The 14,566-nt window shown below is 47.1% G+C and overlaps 1 protein-coding gene across 1 annotated transcript in view; it reads right to left on the reverse strand.

Annotated features, from left to right (window-relative positions):
- The window catches only part of LOC124775422, a 38,614-nt gene extending 24,732 nt beyond the window's left edge, over window positions 1-13,882 (reverse strand). Inside the window, exon 1 of the mRNA XM_047250255.1 lies at window positions 13,371-13,882. Within this exon, the coding sequence (XP_047106211.1) occupies window positions 13,371-13,882 (512 nt within the window). The remainder of the gene's footprint in view (window positions 1-13,370) is intronic.
- Between the last annotated feature and the right edge of the window lie 684 nt (window positions 13,883-14,566).

The raw sequence follows: 14,566 nt of genomic DNA on the forward strand, positions 1-14,566 counted from the left end.
CCTAAAAGTGATTAAAAAAGAGCGGTAAGTCGTCGAGGAGATAAGTCCAGGGGTTCCCCAATCGTAACATACAGTGGAGGGCGCCACATCCCCATTTACCATGGCAGCGATCCGGAAATAAGATAGCTTAAAACATTTTAACTGAAAACAAAAAAACACCTTCGCGGAGGAAAGTGCGAAACAGTTCAGTATCCTGTGAATCGTGCGCCAATATTCGATGCAATGAGTCTGGAAGTACATACTTAGCACAAAGGGTCAAAAGGATATATATGTATTTATTGAATGACCGCTGCAGAGACGACATAGGTCTGTCGATTCCTTCTGGGAGAAGCAGAAGGGAAAGCCCCATTCTGCGGTGGCCCAATTGATTGAGCGGAGTTTGTTGGATGGGGTAGTAGTTCATCAGATGTTCCTTCTCCGAGGGATCTGGTCTGCACCAGCAAATTCGCACCTGAGATCGGCAAAGCGAACAGGGAGCGATTACGTGCTCCTGTAGTCAAATGGTCAGCCAGTTCATTACTTGGGACCCAGGAAAAGACGACTGAACACGCAGCACGACGAAGATCAACGAGAATGTCATGAATAGTTGAGACCAAAGGTTGCCAAGCATAGTTTGGTCAATAGCCTAGAGACAGCCCACTGTCCTGTCATAGTAAAACACGGTCAACGGAGATGTGTTTAATAAAATTGAGGGCTCTTAATGGCCGTAAACACACTACACATTCCCAGCAACGAATGGGCATTCGATAATCGCCAGATTTATGCAGCTTTATACACTTAATGTGCAGAGCATCAACGACCCTGGTGCCACCCATTCCTATCACGGGCTCTTTCCATGGGCACTACCCAGCCACAGCGAGGGCTATCTGGCACAGCAGCCACTGTCGGGAGTTCCAATGCTCCAGGAAGACAAGCAACCACTCCTTGGTATATATGGGGAGGCAACAGCTCAGTTGTCAGTAGTGGGTGCCTGTGTTGTCAAGGAGCTAAGCAAGATGGGTACATAACAGCCCCACCACAGACTGGCAACACATGCTGGTGAGGTAGTGAGGCATAGGGGGGGGGGGGCTAAGTTGGGGAAGGAAGGGGGCAGGGGAGTCCACGCCGTAGATGTTAGGGATGGAGTTCTTTCCCAAATGGCTCACACTAAGGAAAGAAAACTTAGAAGTGGAGGTCAAACGCCACGGGGACCAAAAGCAGCGACAGAGATGAAAGAACAGCCAAGAAGAACAAAACAGCAAGGAATACAGAGAACCAGATGGTTAGGCAGGTCGACATAGAACACAGACATATTGGAAGGAGGGAGCAGCTGGAAAGGAGTGAGGGTGTCACAGTGAAGGAAATGCAGCCGAGGAAGGAAGAATGGGCTGTAATAGCCCAAAGTCGATGTTCGCCACGCGCGAAAGAATTGTAACCCCCTGGTGGGAGCCACGAACTGAGTTTTCAGTAACTGCATGGAACAACGTCTCAGGGTAAGACAGGTCTGAAGTTGTGTACAAAATGGAGGGTTACGCCACAGGACCTTTGACAAGGAAACTTCATGACAACGACATGCTATGAACTTATCAGTTTTAAGGGAACATTGGAATAGGTGGAACATGCACGTCAATGGAGTCAATGACTAATTTGTGGGTACACAGATTCTGACAGGTTCACGAGAAGCAAAAACATTTTTAGGATTGACTCACGTCAGAGACTGAAAACCCATGAAGTCAAGATGGCAAATGAAATCTTATTTTTCATTGATTATGTGTTTCGGGTAACAAGTAAGCCACCTTCAGATTGTAAAACATTCTTGATTAGTGTTGGTGCTACTATTCACTCATTGTTAAAATCTTTCTCAAAATGATAACATCCATGCAAGACATAATTAAAAACAACTATATGTCGTTCATGGCCGCTGTAATTGACCGATGGTCAAAAAACGCAGGCGTAATGCTGTCACAATTTAGTAACTGACACTGTCAGTATTTACATAATTTTGTAACCGAGATCACCACATGAACGTCCGAACCACTAATGATTATCTGTCACAAAGTGATTTAAGTACTGTGTTTTCATTTCGTAACATAAAAATTTTCCAACGGATCACCTATCTCCTGGTCGACAATGTCAACAAACTATTTTTGTGACGTTAAGTCATTGGTCGGTAAGAAATCGCCAACTTATCACAGGGCGGTTATGAAGTGTAAGTCATCAGTCGTGTCTTGTTGGCGGTGAAAATTCCCGAACTGAGAAACGTCGAAGGATACTAATGTGAAGTGGAGATAAGCTCTCATATACCGAACCCCTACCTCACACTTTATGGCGATGCTACGGGCGATCCGGTGTGAATAATGCTTATTGTTGCATACTGTAAGCCTATCCCCATCACTCAAGGTCCAGTTCCTTTAGGAGGCAGACATTCGTTGGAGACTGTGCCGACAAAGTGAGTAGAATCGAGCAAGCTTACGTTTTCAGAGTCAGTTGAGGTTGGTATGGTGAGCTAATAAATCCCGTTGCAAGGAACGTAGGCAGAATCAATAAAGAGAGAGATACACAAGTCTAATGAATTAAAAAATGAGAACAGTTGATGGGAGGTAAGATGTCTAATTGTGGTAAGAAGAGCGCAAATCAAAGAATGTTGGGGAAGAGATTTTTAATGAAAATGCATTCGGATTTAAGTAGGTCAAAGGTTTAAAATGAAGTCATGTGTGCGTACTGAAAAACAGAACGTCTAATACCAAGGTTGGTTTTGTTTTGCTTTAGGGCGCAAAAAACAACTGAGGTCATACACACTGAAGTCAGAACTACAGAAGACATGGTAAAAAACGACTATACGTCAGTCCCTACTGACAATACAAGAAAGCTAAAAACGGGCACTTGGGGAAATAGCGAAAAAAAAAAGAAGAAGAAGAAAGAAAGACACGAAATGAAACGGAGGTCCAGAACTAGAAATGAAATGGCCTTAGCCATAATGCTTTGGCGGATAAAAAACTGTTGACAGCCGGTGCGTCATATGCTAAAATGGCGAATAAATCAGACGGCAAACCTAAGCGGGAACGTAAACAGTTTAAATGGATACTCCATCAGGAAGTGACGGACGGTTGAAAACTGGGTGCAAAGAGTAAGAAGTGGTGGGGTAGCGCCACCTATCAAATGATGAATAAAATGACCTCCTCCCGACGGGAGGGCCGAGAGGATGTCGTCCAAGCCGCTGGGAGAGGCTTATTAATCCTGAGCTTATTCCCGTGAAGGGAGGACCATTGGCGATGCCAAATGGACACTACCTCCTGACAAATGGTTCAAATCGCTCTGAGCACTAATGGGACTTAACTTCTGAGGTCATCAGTCCCCTAGAACGATTTAAACCTAACCCGAGGCAGTATTCGAACCTGCGACCGTAGCGGTCGCGCGGTTCCATACTGTAGCGCCTAGAACCGCTCGACCACGCACATCCGGCCTACCTCCTGACAGACTGCAACACAGATCATTGGAGAGAACATATGACCTTGCTGGCTGAGGTATGAGGACTGCAGCCTTGGCAGCAGCGTCAGCAGCCTCGTTTCCTGGCAGACCGGCATGATCAGGAACCCACAGAAGCATCACACTGGCTCCACGAAGAGTGAGCAAGTGACAGTTTCCCTGGACCAGATGCACTAAGGAATGGATGGTCTACAGCGCACATAGACTTTGAAGGGCACTGAGTGAGTCTCAGCATAGGACAACTGAAAAGGCTGTGTCGTCGGATGTACTCCGTGGCCTGATACAGGGTGAAGAGCTCGGCTGTAAATATTGAGCAGTTTGCCGGAAGCCGATATCTAAAGATACTGGTGCCAATGACGAATGCACATCCAACCCCACAGTCAGTCCGCGGGCCATCAGTGTATACAAAGGTACTATCACGAAATTACTTGGGAAAGTCGTGAAACTGAAGGTGATAGACCGAGGCTGGAATGGTGTCCTTAGGAAGCAAATGAAGGCCAAAGTTAACACGGGCCGCTTCATGAAGTCAAAGTGGTGAAGGGTTCACACTTACCAAAAAAGTTGCATGTAGTGTGAAGTGGAGCCACCGTATCAAGTGCCGAAAGTGGACTCCAGGAGGGAACAGAGAACAGAGACGCGCCCCATACTGGCAATCAAAGGAACCACTGAAGAAGGTGGCGTAAGATGTGTGACCACGTATGGCAGACAAACGGCGTGCATACCTGCATACCTGCTGAAGAGAAAGTCACGGCGGTAGGACAGTGGTAAAAGGCGCTCATGGCCAAATGGAGGTCACGATGGTGGATAGTGTTGAGACGACGTAAGAGGGAGGGACATGCAGACGCCGCGCGGGATTAGCCGAGTGGTCTATGGCGCTGCAGTCATGGACTGTACGGCTGATCCCGGCGGAGGTTAGACTCCTCCCGCGTGTGCGTGTGCGTGTAATTTAGGGTGAGTAGTGTGTAAGCTTAGGGACTGATAGCCTTAGCAGTTAAGTCTCATAAGATTTCACACACATTTGAACATTTTTTGACATGCAGACGTATGAACAAATCAACCATAGTCGAGTTTCGAACGGACAAGGGACTCGTACAAACGGAGGAGGGTGGTTCGATCAGCACCCAGGAAGTACCATTGAGGAACTGCGTACAGTGGGCTGCCAGGTAAGACACATGGGAGGACCAAGAGAGTCTCCTATCGAGCAATGGGCCCAGGAATTTCGTAGTTTCAACGAACGGAGGGGGTAACAGGCCCAAGATGTGAAGATGGTGGTAGAAACCATTTGCGCCCCAGAAATTCATACAGACGATATTGTCAGTAGAAAAGCGATGGATAATGTCGATGCTCCAGGACTAAAGACGATCAAGGCATCGCTGAAGACGCTGCTTAGTGAGACAGGTCCATGGAGAACTGCTATAGATCGCAAAATCGTCAACAAAAAGGGAGCTGGAGATTCCCAGCGGGAGACAGGCCACTGTACGCTTAATGGCGATAGCAAAGAGGACGACGCTCAGGACGGAACACTGGGGCACACTGTTTTCCTGGTTGAAAGTATCCGACAAAGCAGAACCCACACCCACCTTGAAAACGCAGTGTTTTAAAAATGCCTGAAGGAAACAGGGCAGGCGGCCACAGAAGTCCCACATGTAAACAGTATGGAGGATAAGAGTTCTCCAGGTGGTGTCTTAGGCCTTCGCCAAATCGAGAAACGCGGCCAATGTGTGGGATTTCCGCAGAAAACCATTAATGTCATGGGTCGACAAAGTAACAAGATGGTCAACTGCAAAACGTCACACTCTAAAGCCACACTGTACATTCATCAGTAAATTGCGAGACTCGAGCCAACATACCAGCCAGGCATGATTCATATGTTCCATCACCTTGCAAACGCAGCTGGTAAGAGATGGGGTGGTAGCTAGAAGGAAGGTTTTTGTCCTTACCGGGCTTAGGTACGAGTATGACTGTGGCTTCACGCCAGGGTCTGGGAAACGTGCCCTCTGCCCAGATGCGGTTGTATGTGTTAAGCAGAAAGTGCTTGCCCGCAAGAGAATAGTGCTGCAACATTTGAATGTTGACGGCGTCTCTCCCTGGGGCAGAGGATCGGGATGAACTGAGAGAATGATTTAGCCTCCCATCATAGGGAAGGCGGCATTGTAGCAATCACGAGTCTAAGAGAAGGGTACCGTGTGAGCCGGCTCCGCTCGTTTCCGATGGAGCAAGGCAGGGTGATTGTGGGAAGAGCTCGAAACTGCCGCAAAATGGCGATCCAAGGTATTGGAGATATCAAGAGGGTCCACGATGACAACGTCAACTACTGTCAGGTCGGAAATTGGCGAATGGATCTTTGTCCCAGAGACCCGTTGGAGGTTGGCCCACATGACAGAAGAGGGGGTGGAGCTTTTAGAAGAACTAGTGAATGAAATCCTGCTAGCTCTTTTGGTATCCTGACGAACGTGACGACACTTTGCACGCATCTGTTTATAATGAATGGAGTTCACCATCGTAGGATGACTCAAAAACATGGGGAGCACGTCTCTGTGAGCGAATTGCGTTGCGGCATACCTCAGTCCACCAAGGGACTGGGACATGATTTGGTAAAGAGGAAGTGCGAGGAATGGGACATTCTGCAGCAGTGAGGATAAAGGTGAGGTAGTCCTCCTGTTCATCACAACTGGGGTAATCTTGTTCTTCGAAGGTCACCAGGGAGGAGTAAAGCTGTCAGTCAGCCTTAGTAAGCTGCCATTTGGGAGTGCAGGAAGATGGTGTAGGAGTCAGGAAACGGACAGCACGTGGGAAATGGTCGCTCGATTAGTTGTCAGAAAGAATGGACCACTCAAGATTACGGGCAAGCTAGGCAGTGCCAAAGCGAAAGTCCAAATGGTAATAGGAGTGTGTGGAGTTGGAAAGGAAAGTGGGTGCAACAGTGTTAAGGCAGAAGAGGTTAAGTTGGTTAAGAAGGTCAGCCAAGGGGGTACCTCTCTGACAGGCCCTGGGAAAACCCCAAAGGGGATGATTTGCATTAAAGTCAATGAGTAGCAAAAATGGGGGTGAGAGCTACCCCATAAGCTGAAGAATGTTTGCCCTTGTGGCAGAAAATGACGGAGGGACGTAAATGGTACAGAGAGGAAGAAGTCAGGTGGGGAAGGAAAAGGCGAACTGCAACAGCTTTAAGATTGGTAGTCAGGGAGATGGGCTGACTATGAATGTCATCCCGTATGAGCAGCATGATGCCCCCACGAGACGGAATGCCGACCTCAGGGGGAAGGTCAAATTGAATTCGAGAGAAATGCCGAAGCTCAAAGCGGTCATGAGGGCGCGATTTCGTTTTCTGAAGGCAGAGTACAAGGGGACGCTGCGATGCTAAGAGCAGCTGTAAATCCTCTTTGTGGGATCGAAGGCCGCGAACGTTCCATTGGAGGAGAGTCATAATGAGGAAGAGATATAGGGGTGTCACCTTGGCAGCTACGTAAGTGATAGCTGGGGAAAGAGTCGCTACTGCAGGGCAGAGAAGCAGGAGGATCCTGCTCCATGGGGTCCAAAGAAGCATCGGCTTGCTTGTGCAGTTGGTGTGTGGAGTCCAACGCTGAAAAAAATGTAGTTGGTGCGCACTGGCGACAGAGGCCAGCTGGGCTAAGGTATCAGGTGGCGACACCATGGAAGAGGACCTCCGAGTTGGCGAAGAAGACCGTTTGCCTTTGGTAGACTACTTCGAGCCTTTCCAGTTAGAGGAAGACTGGTGTTTTTTGACCGGGGAAACGGGGAAGTCTTCACATGAGTAGTACTCCTGTCCTTTCCGGACTACCAGTTGTGTAGCTGGTGGCTTCGCCCCTTGAGTCGAGAGTTTGATGGCTTGTTGCACAGCTGGACGGGGGTACCTTGACACTGGGCGATTTCAGAACCTCAGTGCTGATTTGGAGGTCGCACGTCTGCATCGCCATGTTCTTCATGGAGCCAGGGGGCAACAAGAACAGAACTTTAGGTACCAGATGGGAGAACGCAGGGTTTGCGACTAGCCAGTAACTTGCGAGTGACTGGGTAAGGCACTTTTTCCTTTACCCAGATCTCTTCAACAGCCCCTCATCAAGATACATGGGACAATCCCGAGAGGAGGCGGCATGGCTGCCTTTGCAGTTGATGCAGCAAGGAGAAGGTGGTGTACAATCGCCCTCAGGCGCATCCCTACCACAGGTGACATTTGGCTGGGTGTCGACAAGACGTTCTAGTGTGGTTGAAACTATGATACTGGTAGCAGCGCATCAGGTTCGGAATGTATGGCTGGACTGTGATAATTTCACACCCTGCTTTAATCTTTGACAGAAGAACCACTATCAAAGGTGAGAAAGAGTACAGGTGGGCACTAAGGAGGAATCTATCTTTCTTCCATTAGAAGATGGACAGCAATGATGCCCCGATTGGATTTCAGCCTCAGTCAGACCGTCGAGCAGCCTGGTGTAAATTACACCATGGGAAGAATTCAGAGTTCTATGGGCCTCGACACGAACGGTTTAGCTGTAGAGAAGTGAGGCAACAAGCAGTTGTGCTTGAGAATCAGAAGTGGTCTCCTAAAGCAAAGTGCCATTCTGTAGACGAGAGCAGGGTTTCACTGGGCCAGCAATTGCATCAACACATTTCTGAATAATAAACAGGTTTACCGTACTGAAGGACTGACCATCTTCGGTATGTGAGACCATGAGGAACCATGGCTCAGTGGGAAAGGTCTTTCGACCATTAGCCTCATTACGTTTACGTTTTGTAGCGTTGGGTGGGAGTACTTAACTCATTGCGAGGAAATCCCATCATTGCCAAGGTCTCCGATGCTGCACTCCTTCCAACTGGGGGCCCCTGTACAAGGGGACACACCTGCCTTAGGTGATTGTTCACACCTCAGGTCACACCTCCTGAACACCTGACAGGGACCAATCGCCAATTTGGGAAGGTTACAGCTTAGGCCATCACCTCTCCCTGTGCCTGGCCTATACCAGGGGGTACATGCGAACCCTACCTGTCGACCCGGGGCAGGGAATTACGCCTTATCCAGTCACCTGCTACGCGTCACACGCGTGGGCCGGCCTTCAGGAGAGCACAGGAGGAAGAAGACAATGAGGAACCTCAGACGCCGAAGCGGAGGAACGAGAGGAGAAGGGAAACGAAGTAAGGAAAATGGAACAAAGTTGAGACTGTTCTTACGCCAGCGACAGAATACAGAACATTCCCAATAACACCCCTGACATGTTATCAAAGTGAGGGGGAAAAAGAATATCATGAGGATAGACATGCAGCATCGAAGGGTAAAAATGCTGCAAAGACTTGGGCCCCGTGGTAGGCAAGTACAAACCCACCAAAGACTGGTGAGCCCCCTGTGGAGGGCTAAAGTTTAGGTGGAACCCTGTAATTCTCATGGGGGAAATTTCGAAACGGCAGTAATGATTAGTTGATTGTGAGGGTTTATGGGACCAAACGGCGAGGTCGTCAGTCCCGCAGTTCCGAAGTTAGTCACAGAAGAAAGAGGGTCCGCTGAAAGTGGACGGATCCAGTCAGGGGATTCAAGTTACAAAATAATGAAGTCAAAACACAGTAAATGGCAAAAAGTGAGACGGAATCTAAGAACTGGAAAAGGGGGAGGGGGCGGTCTTTTCATGGGGGAGCGGTAATTGCGTCCCAGACAGAGAAGACGAAGAGAGGTCCCAAACAAAACGACCCTGTCCCTGCTCCAAGAGTAAAGTATAAGCTTTATTTGGAAACTTATGACCAGTTCAACCATCCGTGAATTTAGGAATAAAACGGCAGTAAAGAGAGAGTGAGGGCCGACTCATGTTTGAAATTTACCAATAAACAGTGATGAACTACAAGAATTGCTAATCATAATTATTGCATACAAACGATGTGCCTCCTACGATTCATGGAATTTGCAATGGAAAGCAAGCTATGTTAGAATCTTAAGACGGACGGGTAATTTTGATAGAACCAAAGCTCTTAACCTTTCCTCGGTTACCTGAGTGTGGGTTATTTACCTCTCCCATACGAAATGGTATCCATTAGTTTACTGATCTTGAGTTAAGAGGGGACGACCTACAATGATTACTGCAGAAAGAAATAATTTCTTGGCCAAGAACGCTTTTAAATCTTCATTACTGATACTGGTTTCAATATTAAATTTGGTGGCAGGAGCTGTTTAACCGACAACAACAGCCTCATGCAATCTGATCTCTACATGCTGGCAGTTCAGTTATATGTTCGTACTGCTACTGATTTAAAGTCATTTGTAAGCCTTTCAGGATAATGGGCGTTTTACGCGTTTTCTTCTGTAGCAACAAATGATGGCAGGAATTGCGGCTGGAGTTTTTGTTTTTAAATTGGTGTAACGTGTTAAATGACTTTAGTCCTTCCACTAATATCATCGTGGTGATTATTTCTTAATTAGCACACCTCTGGAGTACAACGTAGGCACAGATCGTGACTGGTACAGGCAGTAACATTGTGTAACTGTTACTACGTTAATTATGTTACCCACTATCACTATTTTATTATTTGCACACGCCGAGATTACTTAGGTTGTCATCCGCAGTGTAGATTGCTGTCCACGTAACGCAGTGGAAGCCCACAACTCCTAACTTTACTTCTGAATATTTTTTTAAAATAATTTTCGTAATTTTACTAATTTTACCGTTATGCCTGTAGATTTTTATAAATTAAAAAGTATTGTCACACAGCAAATTATTGGCCAACAGTCTGCAGAAACTTTACCAAACACGAAAGCAGCTTCTAACAACCGCACTTGGGCAAGTGAACGTAATTCGTAGTTTCTATTTTAGTAACTATTTTACAGTAATTGCGAAAGATTCGTGTAAGTACCTGTTATCGACACGTATCAAGAATCAGGATGTAGTTAAAATACATGAATAATGAAGTAACACGTACTGGAATATACTAGCTACACCTTTCGGTGCCAGTTGTCAACTTTTCGGCCGGTAGCGGCCACCACCTGCTGTCTAGCGGTGCCCTGGCTGCAATGAAGTAAACACTACCGCGCGGTATGGCACACGAGCATTCGGTGAATTACTATGTATATTATGGTTTCAACGTTAACTTGCCGATGTACCTTTCGTCTCATCCCTCACATACCTGCTAATTTACAGGAAGAGTACTTGGACAACTGGTGTAAGAACCTTTTATGGAGATGTGTTTTAATACCGTTTTCCTGTTACAGTCCATCCGCTTCATAATTAATTTCCTCTCCCTGTAATTTCACATGGTATGACATTCACAGATATGAAAATGTTAAGCATGCTCACCGAAATCTGAACAATAAGGGTTTACAAGTAATTGTGACGAAGTAGTCCATCCTCTCAATAAATGATATCCGATTACCTTAATTTATGAACGCTACTAAACAAATAAATACAGCTAGAGGTGTGGATGTTTACAATATGATAGCCACTTCATACTTCGATCATAAGCCCTCCCATCTTTAAAATGCTTGGACTATTTCTTGAGTGATGGGCAACTTGCTTATTGAATAACAGTGGTACAGTTGCAGTGTACGTAGCAGCAATGCCAACGACAACTGCCAATATTCCAGTTAACGTTATCTAAGGCAAAACTAAACTTCCAAAGTAAGTTAACTACAGTAATGACCATTAAAATTGCTACACCAAGAAGAAATGCAGATGATAAACGGGTATTCATTAGACAAATATACTAGAAATGACATGTGATTACATTTTCACGCAATTTGGGTGCATAGATCCTGAGATATCAGTACCCAGAACAACCAACTCTGGCCGTAATAACGGCCATGATACGCCTGGGCATTGAGTCAAACAGAACTTGGATGGCGTGTACAGGTACAGCTGCCCATGCAGCTTCAAAACGATACCACAGTTCATCAAGAGTAGTGACTGGCGTATTGTGACGAGCCAGTTGCTCGGCCACCATTCACCAGACATTTTCAATTGGTGGGAGATCTGGAGAATGTGCTGGCCAGAGCAGCAGTCTAACGTTTTCTGTATCCAGAAAGGCCCGTACACGACCTGCAACACGCGGTCGTGCATTATCCTGCTGACAAGGGAACCTCCCCATCGCACCCCCCTCAGATTTAGTTATAAGTTGGCACAGTGGATAGGCCTTGAAAAACTGAACACTAATCAATCGAGAAAACAGGAAGTAGTTGTGTGGAACTATGAAAAAATAAGCAAAATATACAAACTGAGTAGTCCATGCGCAAGATAGGCAACATCAAGGACAATGTGAGCTCAGGAGCGCAGTGGTCCCGTGGTTAGCGTGAGCAGCTGTGGAACGAGAGGTCCTTGGTTCAAGTACTCCCCAAGTGAAAAGTTTAATTTTTTATTTTCAGTTTATGTGACAAACTCTCATGTTTTCATCACTTTTTTGGAAGTGATTATCACATCCACAGGAAAACCTAAATCGGGCAAGGTAGAAGAATCTTTTTACCCATTCGCCAAGTGTACAAGTTAGGTGGGTCGACAACATATTCCTGTCATGGGACGCACATGCCGTCAGCAGTGTCGTATAGAATATATCAAACGTGTTTTCCTATGGAGGAATTGGTTGGCCTATGACCTCGCGATCAAATGTTTTCGGTTTCCATTGGAGAGGCACGTCCTTTCGTCTACTAATCGCACTGTTTTGCGGTGCGGTCGCAAAACACAGCCACTGAACTCATTACAGTGAACACAGACGTCAATGAACGGACAGATCATAACTTTGCGAAAATAAAGAAAGAAAACTTTTCACTCGAGGGAAGACTTGAACCAAGGACCTCTCGTTTCGCAGCTGCTCACGCTAACCACGGGACCACTGCGCTCCTGAGCTCACATTGTCCTTGATATTGCCTATCTTGCACATGGACTACTCAGTTTGTATATTTTGCTTATTTTTTCATAGTTCCACACAACTTCTTCCTGTTTTCTCGATTGATTAGTGTTCAGTTTTTGAAGGCCTATCCACTGCGCCAACTTATAACTAAATCTGAGGGGGGTGCGACGGGGAGGTTCCCTTGTGAGATGTAGGGTTTCTCAGGGATCGAATGAAGGGTAGAGCCACGGGTCGTAACACATCTGAAATGTAACGTCCACTGTTCGAAGTGCCGTCAATGCGAACAAGAGGTGACAGACGTGTAACCAATGGCACCCCATACCATCACGCCGGGGGATACGCCAGTATGGCGATGACGAATACACGCTTCCAATGTGTGTTCACCGCGATGTCACCAAACACGGATGCGACCATCATGATGCTGTAAATAGAACCTGGATTCATCCGAAAAAAAAAATTACGTTTTGCTATTCGTGCACCCAGGTTCGTCGTTGAATACACCATCGCAGGCGCTCGTGCACGATCCGTTACAGCCATGAGGAGAAGATGCCGGTCATCTCGACTGCTAGGATACGAGGCCGTTGGGATCCAGCACGGCGTTGCTTATTACCCCCATGAACCTACCGATTCCGTACTCTGCTAAGTCATTGGATCTCGACCAACGCGAGCAGCAATGTCGCGATACGATAAACCGCAATCGCGATAGGCTACAATCCGACCTTTATCAAAGTCGGAAACGTGATGGTACGTATTTCTCCTCGTTCCACGAGGCATCACAACAACACAACGTTTCACCGGGCAACACCAGTCAACTGCTGTTTGTGTATGAGAAATAGGTTGGAAACTTTCCTCATGTCAGCACGTTGTAGGTGTCGCCAACAGCGCCAACCCTGTGTGAATGCTCTGAAAAGCTAATCATTTGCATATCACAGCATCATCTTCCTGTCGGTTAAATTTCGCATCTGTAGTACGTCGTCTTCGTGGTGTAGCGATTTTAATGGCCAGTAGTAAAAATTCACAAATATGCTGTTTGAAGGATTTATGCTGACATCTTCCTCATGAGAACTTACTTATCACTTGGCTTGAGGAATTTATAAATTTCTTGCATAAGGGGCTCGAGGTGACTGCGTAACTGCTCATTGTGAGGCGTGCCGCGCCCGAAGCGAGGGACGAGATCCAGCAGAACGTGCGCCATGCGGACGCAGGAGACCTGCGCGACGTACGGGGGAAACCTCGGCTCCTTCCGGAACAGAGTCTCCTCCAGCAGCAGCGGGTAGGCGTCGGCCAGCCGCCGGCCCTCGCGCTCCTCGAACACGAGCGAGGCGGCGTGGAGCCGCGCCAGCGCCTTCAGCACGCACTCGGCCTGGGGGAGGCTCAGCGGCACCAGGGGGTCCGGCATGCGGAAACCAATCAACGACAGGTCCTCCAGCACGAGCAAGTCCAGCCGCAGGTAGTAGCATCGCGGGACGGTGGCCAGGCACGTAGAAGCCGCCTCTTGCGCCGCGCAGCGCAGGTGTTTCTTCACTTTCCGCAGGAAGTCGCCGTAGAACAGCACCTCCTTCTGGTAGGCCAGAGTGGACATCGTGAAACTCCTTCTGTAGACGTTGAGAGGCAACGACTTCACGAAAAACTGCAATTTGATGGCTGTGGCATCTTTGTCCCCTAGTGACAACGTTACATGCAACTTCATGTGATCGCCCATGAAACCTGTGATTTGGGTACACAGTGGAGACAGTGCGAAAGATTTCAGTTCGAAGCTGTCTATCGGCAAGTACCTCTTTACGATCTTGTGGCATTCTTCTTTGGATAATAGTGAAATTACACTCATGTTGGAGGCTGCCTGCAGAAGAAAAATTGTGTTAGTATACCAAGCATCCCGTCCTCTGTGTCATCTGTCCGAGTGCTTGCACAGGTCGCTAGCTTTTCACTGTAAGCAAGATTAGACGGCCCTTAGTCACTTTAGCAGAAAAACCAGAAACATGGATTTATGTTAACAATGGCAATGTCGATTCAAATACAGACTCAAAGTCTGAAGATAGCAGGGGTAAAACAAATCGTGTGGAACGTTATATTTAACTTAGGCAGAAACCAGACGGCTGTTAGAGTCGAGGTAAGTGAAAGGGAAGCAGTGGTTCAGAAACGTGAGAGAGAGGGCTATAGCCTACACCCGATGTTATTCCATATGTATATTGAGAAAGCTATGAAGGAAGCCAAATATAAATTTGGAGAAGTAATTTCAGGAACAGAAAATGAAAAGCTTGAGGTT

The sequence above is a fragment of the Schistocerca piceifrons genome, chromosome 2 (assembly GCF_021461385.2).
Source record: "Schistocerca piceifrons isolate TAMUIC-IGC-003096 chromosome 2, iqSchPice1.1, whole genome shotgun sequence".
Classification (NCBI taxonomy): domain Eukaryota; kingdom Metazoa; phylum Arthropoda; class Insecta; order Orthoptera; family Acrididae; genus Schistocerca; species Schistocerca piceifrons.